The sequence below is a fragment of the Beta vulgaris genome, chromosome 1, assembly GCF_026745355.1.
Source record: "Beta vulgaris subsp. vulgaris cultivar EL10 chromosome 1, EL10.2, whole genome shotgun sequence".
NCBI lineage: Eukaryota > Viridiplantae > Streptophyta > Magnoliopsida > Caryophyllales > Amaranthaceae > Beta > Beta vulgaris.
In genome coordinates, this window is record NC_079202.1 from 41179222 (window position 1) to 41197469 (window position 18248).

An 18248-nucleotide genomic window follows, 5' to 3' on the forward strand; every position below is an offset into this window, starting at 1 on the left:
ATAGGGTAGCATATGATTAGCTTAACCTCATAGAAAAGTTGCTCTTCAAGATTCCAGAAAGAAAAGAGAGATTTGTCAAGTTCCTTACTGAAGGAAAAGCTTTCGTCAGTCAAAATTCTCTTTCTCTTTCTTTTACGTAAGAGCCTCTTATTAGTGAAGCTCAGCTGGAAGAGATTCTAAGCGGGGGACAGTACTGAACCCTATCCTTTCCACAACCATGGTTCTAGAACGACTATTGGTGCTTGCTCTGGGGCTAGCCATCTATCATGATTAAGATCGGTTAGTGAAACAATGGGCGAAAGACCGATTAAGTCGTATTGATGAGAAATTTTTGATATCCCCTAGTAGAAGTCTTTCTTCGGAATAGGCAATAAGCTCTAGATTGGTTGATGGAAGGTATAGAGCTCGGCTTACAATTTGAAAATTTCTATTTATACATGCCTCTGTTCCAACCAGCACCCTTGAATTTCATTCTTCGAAATCCCCCTACTCTGTGCTGCTACCTTCCCAACGAGAATGTTTAGTTATTCAGATAGCGACTGGCTTTTTTTAGCTATGATCCAAGGCAGAGGAAAAATCCTTTGTCTCAGGAACCATTAGCTATTAAGAATGTGAAGAAATCGACTAACCTTAGGAATTCATTCATACCAGACGAAAAGCAATAGACCAGGCTCTATGTTGAATCAGAGCTCTTCTTGCTAACGTCTTTAAAGTGAGAGAAGCAATCCGAGGGTTGGGGAGGAATAAGAAGAAAGGGACATAATGATTAGCTTAGTTAGTCGTCTCCCATCTCTAAAGGTAGTTGACTTGCTTACTCAAGAGAGTAAGGTCGAGAGGTTTGCCGTGAGAAAGCAACCTCCAGAACCGAAGGAAGCTACGATTGCACCTGTAATCGCCAAAAGCTGGTCACGAAATCAATCCTGTCAGCAAGACGGGAAGGATCTATGCACGACCTGACCCAAGAATCCAGAAGAAAGGGTTGCCGATCAAGCGGAAAAGGTAGCCACACAGCCGGAGTATGATCTTCTCGGTCATCTCAGTAAGTTAGCAGCCCACATATCTATCTTGGAGTTGCTGAGAACGTCTCCAAAGCATAAGGAGAAGGCTGTACAGAAGGCTGTACAGGAGTTGTTCTTCAATTTCAACCAAGAAGCACAGGTTCCCGCAACCCTGACGCCAGAAGAGCTGCAAGACGTGGTCTGGTCGAACAGATTACGACCAAACATGCGCTGACCTTTACAGAAGAGGACATACCAAAGGGGAGGGATACATCACAATAAGTGGTCGGTCGTCCGTTGTCTCATCATCAGTTGTCGAACCATCTGCTTTGTTGCTCTAGGCCTAACCTCCAACCTTGGTTTTGGAATGGATTCCCTCTCCGAGCGGAGCCGAGCAAACCCCCTCCCTCATATGCCTTTTGGCTAGCTTTTACGGGTTGCTACTTTCTAGCTCTTAGCTTTACTACCTCTACTCTGATCTCTTTCTATAACCACCTCCTTAGAAAGAGCCTGTTTTTTCCTTACTTGTTCCAAGTCAGTGAATTGGCATTACCTTATAAACTTCTTGTTATTCCTTCCCCGAGCAAACCTTCTCTGAGCCAACAGCCCGATCCATCTTAGTTCGATTAGGAAGTCCACGCACAACGAGAGCGAAGTCATGCGAACTCAGAAGCAGCAGCTGCATTTGTTCCGTTTCCGGCTGGCCTATATTGCTTTCTCATCGAGGTATACTTGAAATCAATCTTTGCCTATCTGATGGAAAGCGAATCGAAGTTGCTTGCGCGCTTCTTTGCAGTCTTGTTCTCTACTGCATCTTATCCAGGACCCGATGCTTTGTCTCTTGTTGCTGCTTCGGCGGATGCACTTTGTCTAGGAACCTCTTTTTTTATTAAGTATCAACCGATGGAACGGGGTCTCCCTGTGCTTCAGATAGGGACAGAGCTCGAAACTCCCCAGCGAATGAAGTAAAGACAGAATGAACAGTTGGTCGGGCAAGGATTCCGGTTGAAGCGGATCCATCCTATGCCTCATCAGTCTCTGGCGCGCGTTGAGCTTTTTTCTTCCTTTCCGTCTTTAAACCTACCTCCCTATCCTTCCTTTTCATTCGCTTCCTCTTGTCTTTTAGTCGAGTAGCTCTTCTCGGTTGCTCAACCGCTTCTCCTTGATAAGGAAAGAAAAGAGAGGAGCACTTTAACGACGGGATAGAAAAAAGAAAGACGAGAGCACAGCAGCAAAAGGGGCCTAGAACTTGGGGACAACAAAAGAAAAAGAACGAACGAAGGCATAAAGAACTAGAGCAGGAAGACGAGTTAGAATATTGTTGTATGAACAGGTCTATTGGTTGGCTTTAGTAGCTGGAGCTGAAGCAAGCACTCTGCATACTTTATGAAAGAGTCATTCGAGTAGACACGTCAGCTGGTGGAGGTTCTGGCCTTGGTCTCTGTTAAAGGCCCTATTTATTATATATCTTATATAGGGCTTTCTAAATTCTTATTATACCTATTTCATGGCCTGCTCCATATCTTGCCGCCCTTGCTTTCTGGCGGAAGGCGAGGAGCTTGCGATGTCCTACGTAAGAAGGGGCTTAACCAGAGGCAAAGAAAGAGTTTCCTTTCTTTGCTATTCAGTGGCGAGCCATTCCTCTCTCTATCCTTTTATCATGAAGGAATATCCAATGCCTAGTGGTAAGCCAGTGTGGGCTTCTAATTTGGGTGGTATGGACTTAGATAGCCTCTATGGCTTTATTGAGGCTTACGTGGAATGTCCTGAATCTATTGTCAGACCCTTCCTTCCCTATCATAAGGTTAAAGACCCTACTCTTCTCTTCCCAACCGGGGAATGGATAGGTGTCTACTATACTGAGGAATTAAAGTATGCTAAAAGCCTAGGCTACACTGTGATCCCAATCAAAGGTTACCTTTTCCAGAAGAGGGAAAGCCCTTTCAAGGATTATGTTGGCTCGCTCTTTGAGCGTCGATTACAGGCTAAGGAAGATGGTAATGAAGCTATGAGCTTATTGTACAAGCTCGTTATGAATTCGCTTTACGGCCGGTTTGGTATTCACCCCAAAAGCACGAAGACAGATATCGGTGGTATCAAAGAATACCAGTATAGGATGCGGCAAGAATCATGGTTAGACGGTGATTATCTTGGAAATGACAAATATGTGCTAAGTTATCACACTAATATGGACAATACGATTGATCGGTGGGATCCACCGAAGAACTCTGCTATTCAGCTGGCTGCAGCTATCACAGCATGTGCTAGGATCTATATGTACAAGTATACATCAAGAGAAGACTGCTACTACACAGACTCTGTCGTTCTAGGCAATCCTCTACCTGAGGAAGTCGTATCTTCTTCCATAATAGGTAAGTTTAAGTTAGAAGCAAGAATCAAGAAGGGATTCTTTTTGGCTCCTAAGAGCTATTACTACAGCTCGAAAGAAAAAGGAGACGTTATTAAATACAAAGGTGCAGCTAAAGAGCATGTCGATGCTAAATGGTTTGAGACTCAGTACAAGCATCCTGAAAACCAACTAGAGCGGGAATTTGTTTCCAATTTCAGGGTGAATATTAAAAAACTTTCAGTATATAAACGCAAAGGAAAGGTCACCGTTGCATTAGCATTGAACAACAAAAGAATGCTACTCCACATTGGTGGTAAATGGGTGGGTAGTACTCCTAAGGTAGTGTTTGACTTAGAAAGTCTAGATAACGCATCTAAAGAGATTTTCTATAGCATGAAACAGAAACTCTCTTCCCAAGAGATAGAGAATCTCTATCTTAGAGAGAAAAGAGCTAGTATGGAAGATAAAAGAAGTCAGGATTTGGTGCAAACTGAAGAAAGAACGATGCTAGATAGCGAAGAAGAAGTAGAGGGAACTAACCATACATTAGAAGAGAATAATAAGACAGACGAGAAGAAGCCTGATACCTAAGACTGATAGAAAGGGTTAGATCTTATTACTAGATTAGATAGATAATAACATTGAACCAGTTACCTCTATAGAGGCCTATAACGCAGTTTAGCGATGAGTTCTTGGTCCAAGATCGATTCGATCACCTTTCCTCTGTCTTTGAGCTGTCGGAAGCAAGATTACCTTCTCTGCCAATTGACTTGTTCATTCCATTCCCCGTCTTCTCTGAGTGACAGCTGCCTTCTTGCATGCGAAAGTTCGATAGATCGGTGGAGCGACTTCTTTACTTACCTGATAGGAATGTAATCGCTAAAGCTTATTAGAAGCTTAAGGTAGTTGACTTGCTTAGTGCTTGCATTAAGGCCTGATCAGTGAGCTAAGAAGTCAACTTTGATTAAGTGGCTAATGAGGATTAACTAAGACTAACTATGACTAATTAAGTGTGAACCAGACTAAACACACTTGGTTAAGCATGGTTCCTTTAGTTAAGTGATCCGGAGCTACTTTTCTGAAAAAGGCAGCAGCTCAGCAGCAGCTACAGCAGCCATTGCAGCAGCCTGCAATGATGGCCTTGAAGATAAAGCAGCAAGAAATTGACCAGGCTACAATCCCAGTTGGGTCATCAGGAAAATCCTAAGTGCCAGGAAGTCTTTCCAGGACTGATCTTAACTCTACCGGGCATAACTGCTGGAATCAAGAAGGCTTACTCTTGCTCCCTCTTTATCCAAATTTGAGAAAATGTTCATGACTGGTTCCTAGGCTCATGTGAATTGCATTGAATGGCAGGCTGACAACTGTAGACAGTTAAAAAAAAATGGGCAGGTTGCACAGGGAGCAAGATGAATCATTTGGTTCTTTCTCCAAAAAAGGGCAGCATACTTGCTTGGAAGAGGCTAGGGTTCCTTTGCAATGGGAACATGAGGTGGGCTGTTAACGGGTTGAAGTCGACCTTATTGCAGTTGGGATTTCTTCTTGCTGCATCTGTATACGATATCTGAAAGAAATTCCAGAAGATTCTGAAGTCTGAGACAAAAAGATTGTTCAAGCTTTGCACCTGAGAGGCCTGCATGTCAGAAAATGGAACACTGTGTTGTCTAGAGTCAATAGCTATCCTGTTTTGCAGTAGCTTGTGTTGAGAGGGCTGTCAAATGATGAGGGGAGTTGAGAAAGAGAGGAAGCTCGTGCAAACCGAAAAAGAGATCCAAAGGAATCCTGAAGACTCTAAAAAAGAGCCCAAAACTAAAAAAAATCCCCGGGTTTACGCAAAGATAGCACTTTATCAAGGTACTTTTCGCATTCTCCTGCAAAGCTATGATCTGCTCATCATTCCTGTTCTCGACGGTAATCAGAGAGTCAGCCAAGTCCACCACCGCACACTTAAGCTGTAAAATGCAGAGACTCGGAATTAGGTAGTAAGTGAAGACTTTGGTCTTTTGGCCACCGACTGTGAAGGAGGCTTCCCCAGTCAACATAGAGAAGGACAGTCGATAGAAGCAATCATCCGGGAAGCCTCTCAATGTGAAAAAAAGACCCCAAACCTGCTGAGAGTACTCACAAGCAAAGAACAAGTGCTGAGCAGATTCTGCACCCTGCCCACATAACACACATACAGGATCACAAGCCAAGTTCCAATTTGCCATTCTATCTTTTGTGTACAGCCTATTCTGAATACCAAGCCAAGTAATAAAAAGGCTTTTAGGGCTAGCCTTATTATTACATATTATCCTCTTCCAATGCACCCTGGCAGCAGATGGCCTGATCAGTTCATACAGCTTCTTGATTTGGAATTTGCCACACATTTGAACCTTATCCCACCCCCCAACCTGATCAACTAAAGACCTCAGGCTGAGAATCTTTTTAAAAGCCCAAGTACAGTTCCTAGGGACAGCAACATCCCAACAAGTTCTTCTCTTGAAATAGTACACATGAACCCACTTGACCCTGCGTCTATCAACGTTACTTGGCTCTTCGCTCCTGTGTCTATCGACCCTAACTTATAACGGTGTCTATCGACCTTTCACTTCAGTCTTTTCATCTGAGTCTATCGACGTTCTGAAGCTCTAACGCTCCATAGATTGTCAGCTTTCTTAGCTATGTCCCAAAGCAGCTTAGCAATGGCAGCTTTGTTCCAATCAGCTAATTTAACCACATTCCAACCTCCGCAAACCTTTGGCAAGCTGGATCCCAAGCCACTAAAGCTTTCCTAGAAGATTGAGCCTTACCAGTCCATAGAAACACCCTGCAATGCATCTCAATTTCTTTAAGGATCTTCTTAGGCAGTACACAAATTGGAGCCCAGTAGGTTTGCATACCAAAAAGCACCCCTTTTATCAACTGTAACCTCCCAGCATAGGAGAGAAACTTTGTGGCCCACCCCCTCATTTTGCTTGTTACCCTTTCCACTAGGGGCTTACATTGCTGGATAGTAAGCTTCTTATAGGTGAGAGGCACATCCAAATACCTAAAATCTCCTGCATACTAGCCTTCTCAGCTTCACAAAGACCACCAACAGAACTTTTATCTAGGTTAGCTTCTAGTCCTTCGCATATACTATACTCAGCTCTTCGCTCCAGAGGCTTCAGAGAACTTTGAAAAGCTTGATATAGCAGTATAACTGAGCGAGTATCCGCCCTAGAAAAGAGCAAAAGATCAGATGCAAACATCATATGAGTTATGGCTAATTTCTCACATCTGGGATGATAATTGAAATTGGGGTTTAAAGTAAGTTCTAGTAAGCATCTAGACAAATACTCCATCCCAATAGCAAACAAGAAGGGTGACATGGGGTCACCTTGCCTCACACCTTTCTTTGAAGGGAAAGGAGTAGTAGGTTTACCATTCAACAAAATGGAATAGGAAACAGTTGTCACACACTCCATTATCCAGGTAATAAACTGACTAGGAAAGCCCAATTCAGAAAGCATGCATTGTAAAAAGGACCATTCAATAGAATCATATGCTTTCCTTAAGTCCACCTTAATCATACACCTAGGGGAAACAGCCTTCTGTGAATAACCTTTAATCAACTCAGTAGCTAATAGGATGTTATCCCCTATGTGTTTTCCAGGAATGAACCCAGCTTGAGCCTCATTTATAACCTCACCAATAACCACAGCCATTCTGGCAGTAATGATCTTAGAAACAAGCTTGTACACCAAAGTGCAACAAGCAATTGGTCTGAAATCCCTGGCAGTAGATTTAAGGAGTCTCGGAACCTGAATAACATACGCTTTTTAAAATAGACTACCACCTCATATAGCCTACCGTTTCTCATAAGAGGTCTTATTTCATATTCATCATTATGCAGCACGAGGTGCCTCAGAATGAGAATTCCATCGAAGCGAGAAAAGTTGTGGAAGTAGACAGTCTGAATCTCAGGATTCATCTTAATAATAGAGATTATTCGGCGAATAAAGTCCGACAGTAACTTTGTACTTCTTTCCATATGGGTTGGGAAGATCTTATCAGGATAATCAGAACTGTAGTAGTAATCGATATTACTCTCATTTACAGGCACATACGGACGAACAATCATAACGCCTATAGCAAAAGGTGAATGAACTTCTACTTTTTTATCTTTGTCAAAGGGAGTTGGATCTAATCCCATGAAAAACTTATCCCGAGAAATAGGATCTAAATCCATCCCATCGTAGAGGATTGTCTCTGTATCAGCAACCAAGAACGGAGTCATACCTTTCGCACTGTTTTTTAGAGAAGTGATACGTGTTGGATACGATCGATTTCGTAGCCCTACAGGGCGAGGATTTATATGCTCGACATCTTTAAAGAAAAGAGGGAAGCAGAATTCTTTATTTCCAGAATGCATTTATTTCACCCTCTCTTCTAATGAGAGAGAGGACACATTTTAGACTTTCCCCTCAATAAAGATTTTGAGGGTGACAGCAGTCACTCTGAAGTTTTCATACTTATCAGCATGGGAGAGTACCAAACTCTGAATGCTTGAATATACATTGCCCTTAGGAATGAGACTCCCATCTTCCAGAGTCAAAACGATTGCACTTCCAAGAGAAAATCCAATATCATCTTTATCTGAGACCTTCATACTCACAATGATTATGAATTTAGCGTATGAATCTTTTCCCAAGCGTGGATAAGCATACTCTAAAAGAAGGTCCATAACACAAGTTATGAGAAAGTCAATGGAAGAAAAAGAAGGGAAAGGTTCACGATAGGTATGTGAACAGACAATTAATCCAGGATGAGGATCTATAACTATAGATTTCTCTATCCTAGTCATCAACAAAGAGGCTAATTGCCTCTGTTGGCAGCCCATAGGTATAATATACTTCATTTAATGATGCAAACAATACTGGCCGTTGAGCCGGCTAGAAAACTTCTCCCATTTGATCACATGATCATTCCATTTCATATCCTTTGAGCCACTGCTAGGATCCTCACAGCATACAAAGCGGGTATACCCGAAGTAGAACGTTTTAAAACGACTGATGTTGGCTCTCCACACTTTAAGCTTCTCCTTGTCCATTTTTATGGTTTCTGGTAAAATACAAGCAAATAACTGGTCTATCAAGTCTTCTGTAAGAACCATCTCAGTGAACCGTTTTTCTTCCAAGCCAAGAATCTCTTTATCATCACCACGATCTTTAGCAAGTCTAACTAGATTTTCATAGATAAAAGAATTAATGAATCGAAGGGGTGGGCCCAGCTCTCTCAATACTTCCAGGTAGATGTACGGTAAGTGCACGCTTACTAAGGGATTACTAATGAAATTCTCATGTACGGTGTAAATAGGTTCATTTACCTCATACAATTTAGAAATGACTCCCATGGCTATTAATGCATCCTTTTGATGGATGAAGTTGACAAAAGTAGAGACTTCAGTCTTCTTACGGTCTCGCTTATCTCTGGAAGAGAGTCTAAGAGTCACCTTACGTTTCTTCCTATTCACTTTGTCATAAACCCAAATGATATGGGAGTCCTTAACCATATAATTCTGGGAGGTGCAAAAGAACGGTGTGACGTAGTGAACAGAGCTCTCACAAGTTGAAGCAAACCAGCCTACAAGGCGGATCAAACGTATCAAATTCTCCATTTCCGTGTAATATTCCCTCCAGAACTTGAAGCAGGGGGAGGCCAACAAAAAGCTTTCTTTGAAAGCAGAGAATTACGAGCGAAAAAAAATTTGAGACCTAACACCACCACCACCACCACCACTGCTGCTACCCACCACCGCTGCTCCACCACCACTCCTCCAGCACCGTTGCTGCACCACCACTGCGCGACGACATTGCCCACCACCTTGCGCACCACCACTCTCCACCACTGGGTTTGCGCGACAGCATTGCTCCTTGCGCACCACCACCACCACCACTGCTGCGCCCACCACCTTGCGCACCACTGCTGCCCACCTCCTTGTGCACCACATTGCTCCACCACGTGCAACCGCCGCCATTCTCTTCTCTTCTCTTCTCGCCATTTGAGTGGTTAATTAGGTATGAATTAATTTTGTTTTTAAGTTACTTTTATTTTTTCTTAATTATTGAATTAAATGATTAATGTGCAATGTGGGTTTTGTTAATGCTAGGAAGAAGAGGCTTAGGAAGGCAGATTAAAGGTCCAACTATCTATTCTCTCTTCATTGCTCGTCGTTGGTGATAAGAGGTAACTACTTTAACATGTAGACAAAGTTGTCATGTGCTTCAAATTGATTAAGAGTTGATAATTTATTGAATGTATATGTATTTTTTATAATGTATATATATTTGTTGATATGAGATTGTATGAAAACGCAATGTGATTTAGCTATATATGAATCTACAAGTTGTTTGAATCATCATCATATATGCCTAGATACCCATTCAAGACTTACTCATTAGGAGTAAGTCTTGAATAGTCCCCGGTTTGGGACTGTTCTTGGACGTTTGATCTCACTTAGGTGGTGACTGTGTGTCTTCTTTTCAATTCTGAGGAAAATCTTGTCTTATCGTTTCTCTACATTGTTCTCTGGGTACATATGTAGATAAGCAATTATCTACATTGTCTACTTGGAGAACTGTAGGGAAATGCTGCCGGATTTTCCTTAGAATTGAAAAGTTGGCATATACTCACTAGTGAGATTAGACGTCCAAGGATGGGTTAGGTTGGAGTGATAAGGACCTTTGACTGCATGCATACAATTGAACATGTCACTATCTTAGCTTGCTGTATACGTGTGTGATTTGAATATGTGAGTGTGTGTACTTTAATAATGTTTGATGCATTATAATGAATGTTGTGTTTAATTATTAGAGGTGGTCTTCTTGAATGAGATGGATCGTACTTAGATGTATGGTAGTCATGAATCGATTGAGTTTGTGAATGGGGTCTCGGAATTCTGTAGAAGTGCATTAGAATATCAAACATCCTCTAGAGAAGTCGACTTTTATTGTCCTTGTTTGGATTGTAGAAATGTGAGCAAGGTTAGTAGTATACATGTGGTTAGGGAGCATGTCTTTCGCCGTGGGTTTAGGCCTCCATACCATGTATGGGTTTGGCATGGTGAGTAGGGGAGGTATATGGGAAGCTCTGGAGTAAAGAATGATGTATGTGAAGAAAAAAAGAAGGATGATGATGAGTTAGGGGATGAGAATTTGGATGATGAATTTGGAGATGACGATAGGGATCGGGTAGACGAGATGATACACGAGGTTGAAGATTAGTCGTGTAGACGACCTCGTATTTTTGAGTCTATGTCTCAGGCTGCTGAAAAACCGTTGTATCCAAGTTGTACAAAGTACACCAAACTTTCCGCGGTGGTAACACTGTTCAACATTAAGTCGAACGCTGGTTGGACGGACTCTAGTTTCACATCGTTGTTGGAAGTTTTAGCTGAGATGCTCCCTGATGGAAATGAACTGCCAAAGTCGTACTATTATGCGAAGAAGCTGATGTGTCCTTTGGGTTTAGAGTACGAGCTGATACATGCTTGTCCTAACGATTGTGTGCTTTATCGTAATGAGTATGACCATTTACATGAGTGTCCACGTTGTGGATTGTCGAGGTACAAGCATGAAGAAGCTGGAGGTAGTGAAGGACCACCAGCCAAGGTGTTGTGGTATCTACCCATAATACCTAGATTTAAGCGCATGTTCTCAATTAAAGGAGATGCGAAGAATTTGAGGTGGCATGCAGATCGTAGGAAGAAAGACGGTCTGCTCAAGCATCCGGCTGATTCGCCTGAGTGGAAAACTATCAACAGGGTGCATAAGTCATTTAGTAATGAGGATAGGAATCTAAGGCTTGGATTATGTACGGATGGCATAAACCCTTTTGGCAATCTCAGCTCGCAGCATAGTACATGGCCAATAGTTTTAGTGGTTTACAACTTGCCGCCTTGGTTGTGCATGAAACGCAAGTACATCATGCTGTCACTTCTTATATCCGGGCCCAAACAACCTGGAAATGACACAGATGTATACCTTCAGCCGCTTGTTGAAGATTTACAGAAGATGTGGAACGAAGGAGTGTTAGTATTTGATGCGTATGCTAATGACATGTTCACTCTGTGTGCCATGCTTTTTTGTACTATGAACGATTATCCAGTTTATGGGAACTTATCTGGGTATAAGACTAAAGGAAAACAACCTTGCCCGATTTGTTTAGATGACATGAAATCTACACACCTTAAGGGCTGCAAACATGTGTATATGCGCACACGAAGGCTCCTCAGCCGCGACCATCCCTATCGGTTTAAGAAGAAGGCATTCGATGGGACGGTTTAAGAAGAAGTTGCTCATAGACCATTAACTGGTACCGAAGTTTATAATTAGGTGAAGGGCATTGAAACAATCCATTTTTTGGAAACTCCCATATTGGAAAGATCTAAAGGTCAGACATTGTTTGGATGTCATGCACATAGAGAAGAATGTTTGCGAAGCTATTATCGCGACACTTATGAATATTCCGGGCAAGACAAAAGATGTTAAGGCGCACGACTTTACTTGGAAAAAGAGGGGATTCGACCAGAGTTGTGGGCTCAGAAAAGGGACGGAAGGAAGAAGAAAAGAGGGGAGGAAAGGGTTGATGATGAAACTCAGAAAAGTAAAAAGGTGGAGGATTCGGAGAAGAATTATTTGCCACCAGCTTGCTACACATCGAATATGAAGCGCTTTGTTACCTTAAATGGTGAGTTGAAGTTATCGAGTATGTAATCGCACGATTGTCATGTCATGATGCAAGTATTCTTACCGATTGCAATTCGTGGGATACTTCCAAAGCATGTGAGGCACACCATTACAGAACTGTGTTCATTTTTTCATATAATTTGCAGAAAAGTCCTAGACCCGTCGACCCTCGATTCCTTGCAGGCCAGAGTAGTTGAAACTCTATGCAAATTTGAGATGTATTCCCCCCCCCCCCCGCATTCTTTGACATTATGGTCCATCTCATTATCCAACTAGTTCGAGAAATTAAGCTATGTAGTCCAGTGTTTTGAGGTGGTGTTATCCTTTTGAGAGATATATGGGAACTTTGAAGAATAAAGTTCGGAATCCTACACAACCAGAAGGTAGTATAATTCAAGGGATTGTGGGTGAAGAGATCTATAATTTTGTGGCTGAGTATTTTGCTAGTGTTGATCCTGTTGGAGTTCCGACATCCCGACACGAGGGCAGACTTGAGGGCAAGGGTACAATTGGTTCAAAATTGATCACACCTTCTATGGAAAAGCGTAAGCAAGCTCACTTATTTGTATTGCATCACGTACCAGATGTCCATCCTTATTTAAGTGAACATATGGAGGAATTACGTGTTAGCAATCCTGGAAAAGGAGTGAGGGCATTGACGCAAATGCATAACAAGACTTTCATTGATTAGTTTCATAAACGAGTACTCAATGATTTGGATGAAAGTGTTCTCGAAACAGTCAAGTGGTTAGCATTTGGTCCTCGTGAAACTATACGCTCTTATGAGGGTTATGATATTAATGGGTATACGTTTTGGACTGAACGTCAAGATCTGAAGTCAAGATTACAACAAAATAGTGGTGTTTCACTTGTGGCGTCGTCTACACAATATGCAAGCTCGAAAGATAAGTCGCCTGTTAATGCTGAAAGCAACTATTATGGCCGAATACAAGAAATATGGGAGCTGGACTACTGTATTTTTAATATTTGCCTCTTGTGTTGCAAGTGGGTTGACGATAATCGACGTTGTGTAAGAAACGATGATCCTTGCGGATTCACTCTTCTTGACCTTAGTCGTCTACGTGAAACTGAGGAGCCATTTGTAATTGCATCACAAGTCAAGCAAGTATTTTTTGTAACTGATCCTGCTGATCATAAGTGGTCAATTGTTGTACCTGGTAAAAGGAGTATCCTCGGTATTGGTGATGTTGATAATGAGGAAGAATATGATGCATTTGAGGACCTCCCCCCTTTTACCTATCCTCAAATTAGTGTGGAAGATGATGTGAATATGTCGGAGAACTATATGCGTGTAGATAACACGGAAGAGATACATGTACTTGAGGATCCTAAGAAACGGCGGAAGGTCAATAAATCATGAGACATAAACTCAGGTGTGTGTAATTTCTCCAATTTGTAACTATTTTGGCCTTTTCGCTCCCAAATCGTACTTATCGAGTCATTTAACCCCAAATTCTCTTTGAACATGATTATATGAGGCCTAATATAACTAGTGTGTGGATTCTAAGGCTTTAATTTGTTGTTGGTTGCATTTTGGGAATGAAAAGGCCATTTCCGGCCTATTTTGGCTTATTTTAGCCTTTTCGCTCGCAAAATGTACTTATCAAGTGATTTAACCCCAAATTCTCTTTGAACCTGATTATATGAGGCATAATATAACTAGTGTGTAGATTCTTAGGCTTTAATTTGTTGTTGGTTGCATTTTGGGAACGAAAGGCCATTTCCGGCCTATTTTGGCTTATTTTGGCCTTTTCGCTCCCAAAATGTACTTATCAAGTGATTTAACCCCAAATTTTCTTTGAACATGATTATATGAGGCATAATATAACTAGTGTGTAGATTCTTAGGCTTTAATTTGTTGTTGGTTGCATTTTGGGAACGAAAAAGCCATTTCTGGCCTATTTTGGCTTATTTTGGCCTTTTTGCTCCCAAAATGTACTTATGAAGTGATTTAACCCCAAATTTTCTTTCAACATGATTATATGAGGCATAATATAACTAGTGTGTAGATTCTTAGGCTTTAATTTGTTGTTGGTTGCATTTTGGGAACGAAAAGGCCATTTCCGGCTTATTTTGGCTTTTTCGCTCCCAAAATGTACTTATCAAGTGATTTAACCCCAAATTTTCTTTGAACATGATTATTTGAGGCATAATATAACTAGTATGTAGATTCTTAGGCTTTAATTTGTTGTTGGTTGCATTTGGGAACGAAAAGGCCATTTCCGGCCTATTTTGGCCTTTTTCGCTCCCAAAATGTATTTATGAAGTGATTTAACCCCAAATTCTCTTTGAACATGATTATATGAGGCATAATATAACTAGTATGTAGATTATTAGGCTTTAATTTGTTGTTGGTTGTATTTTGGGAACGAAAAGGCCATTTCCGGTCTATTTTGGCCTATTTTGGCCTGTTCGCTCCCAAAATGTACTTATGAAGTGATTTAACCCCAAATTCTTTTTAAACATGATTATATGGGGCATAATATAACTAGTATGTAGATTCTCAGGCTTTAATTTGTTGTTGGTTGCATTTTGGGAACGAAAAGGCTATTTCCGGCTTATTTTGGCCTTTTCGCTCCCAAAATGTACTTATCAAGTGATTTAACCCCAAATTTTCTTTGAACATGATTATATGAGGAATAATATAACTAGTATATATTGTTGGTTGCATTTCGGGAACGAAAAGGCCATTTCTGGCCCCCTTGCTACCCACCCGCCTCCCACTGCTGCACACCCCCCTCCCCCACTGCTCCGCACCCCCCTACCCCCTGCTGCCTTCCCCCCTGCTGCACCCCTCTCCCCCACTGCTGCACACCACCTTCCCCACTGCTGCACCCCCCCTTCCCCCCCTGCTGCCCACCCCCTCCCCCACTGTGCACCCCCCTTCTCCACTGCTGCACACCCCCTTCCCCCTCTGCACCCTCCTCCCCTGCTGCACCCCCCTTCCCCCACTGCTGCACCCCCTCCCCCTGCTCCCACCCCCCTCCCCCTACTGCATCCCCTCCTCCCCCTGCGCACCCCACCCCCTCCCCCTTGCTGCCCACCCCTTCCCCCCCTGCTGCACACCCCCTCCCTCTGCTGCCCCCCTCCCCTGCTGCCCCCCTCCCCCACTCCCCCTCCCCACTGCTGCTGCCTCCCCTACAACCCCCTCTCGCCCTAAATTGTTTTTTTTTTAATTAATCGTATGTTTGTACAATTTCAGGGACATGGCGGAGGTGCATACGGATACGAGTGCGGAACACACTACCGAGGATGAGTGTTTCGATTACGAGAAGGAAGCGCAATTGGTTAGGCTCGCCGTGAAGAAAAAGGTTTACAAAGCCAAGTAAGAACTTGGAGACAAAAAAGAGGAAAGGAAGGGGACCTACAAAGTCACTAGGGAAACCACCCTAATGACTTTGGATTACGATCATTTGGGGCAACCTTGTGGAAAATGGCGTCAAAAGTATGCCATGCAAGTTGGGATTTGCATGCATAAGCTCTCCATTCTCCACTCATGGAAAGAGGTCCCGAGTCTTTGAAAAGATGATTTGGGAAGATACTATGGTAAGTTCGCGTACAATACTTTAGAATCTTAACACTTTAGTTAAATATACTATGTAATATTTACTAATTTGTGAAATGTCGTTTTTGTAGAATCAATTCCATATTCCAAATGATGAAGCAAGAAGAATGTGTTTCTATCCGCGGTTGCCCAGAGGTTCCGAGACTTCAAGGCCAAGCTAGTGTCGGGGTGGATCACGAAGCGGAGAAAAGTCGGGGGACAAAGAAGAAGAAATCTAGGGGGAGCAACACTCTTCTTCTGAGGCTTCACCGGACACATCATTTGAGGCGCCCTCCAAGTTCCATATCAGATATGGAGGCATATCACACCTGAGGAGTGGCATGCATTTGTTGCACAAAAAACAACCCCGAAGCTGTTGTAAGAATATTTTACTAGCTAAGATTTAATACTTTTAGATCCAATATTATTGTATAACACCATATCTAACCTTTGTTTATATTTGTGGTTTCAGGCATCTCGTGAGAAAAATAGCGCGAATGCAAAAGCTAGGAAGTACTATCACCATCTGGGTCTCAGTCGTATGGTCAGGCGAGAGAATCGTGGATGTATAGCCATTACCCCACGATTGCGTCGACCACGCATCGGCACTAGCTCTACGACGACAGTTGCACAGCGGCAACCAGATAGAGTCTCGATTGGTGGTGTTCCATGCATGGGGTTGATGCAAAGGGACAGAGAGTCATACTGATCCCGGAACAAAACAGATAGCTAATGCCATTGTAAGTACATATTATAAGTTTTTGATAAGGTATACATAATAATATAACTTGTGCGCTCACGAGTATTTCTCTCTTATCCTTATGCAGATTGGCTTGAAGGAAAAGGAGGCAACTGGTGAGTTCACTCCTAGAGGACAAGTTGATGCCTTACACGAGACTCTAGGACGGGACCAATATGGACGTGTGAGGGGCGTAGGAGGTGTCCGCCTCGGGGTGGAAAGGTGTATGGTGATCAATACACCTCTACGTCAAATCCAGTGCCTTAGTGTCAATTCAGCAGCTTCCATAGATGTGGAGGCTATGAAAGCCCAGATTCGGGAGGAGCTCAGAGCGGAGATGACTCAGAATTTCAACGCCATTTTGGCGCAGATGGGCTTACCGACTTTTGGTGCTTTCCGCAGGCGAGTGTTCCACGCAGCCTGTTCCTACGCACCTCATCCAGATCCGGAGTTCACCATAATCATTTAATATCACAATATAGTTCTTAAATATGTTGTTTCATAGACTAACTATGAATAGAGTTTTTTTTAAAGGAAGAGACACCATGTGAGCTATTATCAAGGAGATGGTCATGGTAGTTTCATTATCGTTGCTTATGGTCTGCACACCCCCTAGGGACCGGGTACGATTGCACAACCAGCCAGTCGCTGATATTCACTATGTGGTCAGCGTTTCAGACATTGTCCCGGTTTCGAAGTTTCCTCTTCCGCTGCCGAATGCAGAAGTTGGTGTACATCATTGACTGATGCCCTTGGCAGTTATTTTCTATGGCCGCGCGCATTGGTGCGGTTATCAGATCAGTTACAATGATTAACATTAGTTATATACATAGTTTTATTTTATAGTTCCTATATATGATTGTCAGTAATATTTTAATTTAACTAATTACTAGGGTTCGGGGAAGGCCGACAGGAAGGGAAAGAAGGTAGCTTCACCTCAGGAGGCCGATGTGCCCAAGTGGAGAAAGTAAATGTTTCTACGGCAAAGTCTCCACTCATTATGGAGATGAAGGTGGTGCAAGGCCTTACTCAACCGTGCTTTTGGCTACATGAGTGTGCTAGCGATGTAGATGATGAAGCAATGATTGAGATTAAGTTGTCGCACCACCAATTCCACTACTTGAGGACATCGACCTTCATTTCTAAGGTTGATATTAAAGAATTCTTACTTGAGGAAGAGTTGAATGTTTCCATGATACAAACATTCATGAGGTAATACTTTATTAGTATATAAATTAATAAATATACATATATGCCTTAATTAAGTAGTATTCAATCCAACTAATAACTTCCATAATAAGTAAGTTTTATTTTATCAATATGAATTCTCAGGCTATTATACAATGATTTGAGGCATCTAGTAGCCAATGTTTGGTTGGTTATGTCCAAGCTTGTACGAGATACAGTTGCCTACAAACCAAAAGGAGGTGAAAGCATATCTCAACGATTCTTTGCAAGCATGTTCTCGTCTTGGATATGAGATCATTCTTTTTCCTTACATTGAATCGTATGCTTCTTAAACTCACTTTTTACTTTAATTAAATTGACCTATTAGTTGTTCTACGATAATAATAACATTTTTATTGTTGTAGGAACCATTGGACACTGATTGCCATATGTTTGTCACGTAACGAAGTCTACCACTTTGATTCTTTGCGTAAACAAACAATACGGTCCTTACTAGTCAGATCATTGTTAAATAGGTAGCCTAATCGAAACTCAATATATGCACACTTATTAATATTAAATGTACATCTAATCTTATAACAATGTATTGATGTAGTGTGATGAAGGGGATTACTGCATCTGGACTTCGACAACCAAAAACATCCTGTTTGGCATTTAGTCGAGGTAACATGAGTAATTTTTTGCATCCTTTTATAGA

The 18248-nt window shown here is 42.1% G+C and overlaps 2 protein-coding genes across 2 annotated transcripts; one reads left to right on the forward strand and one right to left on the reverse strand.

Annotated features, from left to right (window-relative positions):
* The first annotated feature begins 2658 nt into the window (after positions 1–2658).
* Positions 2659–3939, forward strand: LOC125492570 (DNA polymerase-like). The gene has a single exon (XM_048635203.1). The coding sequence runs from the start codon at positions 2659–2661 to the stop codon at positions 3937–3939; it is 1281 nt and encodes a 426-aa protein (XP_048491160.1).
* A 4291-nt stretch (positions 3940–8230) lies between these two features.
* On the reverse strand, positions 8231–8989 carry LOC125492565 (probable DNA-directed RNA polymerase). The gene has a single exon (XM_048635197.1). It carries the CDS (start codon positions 8987–8989, stop codon positions 8231–8233), a length of 759 nt encoding a protein of 252 aa, XP_048491154.1.
* Between the last annotated feature and the right edge of the window lie 9259 nt (positions 8990–18248).

Excerpts from the sequence above, each read along its gene's own strand:
- LOC125492570 (XM_048635203.1), top strand. The coding sequence starts at position 2,659 with ATGAAGGAATATCCAATGCCTAGTGGTAAGCCAGTGTGGGCTTCTAAT.
- LOC125492565 (XM_048635197.1), bottom strand. The coding sequence starts at position 8,989 with ATGGAGAATTTGATACGTTTGATCCGCCTTGTAGGCTGGTTTGCTTCA.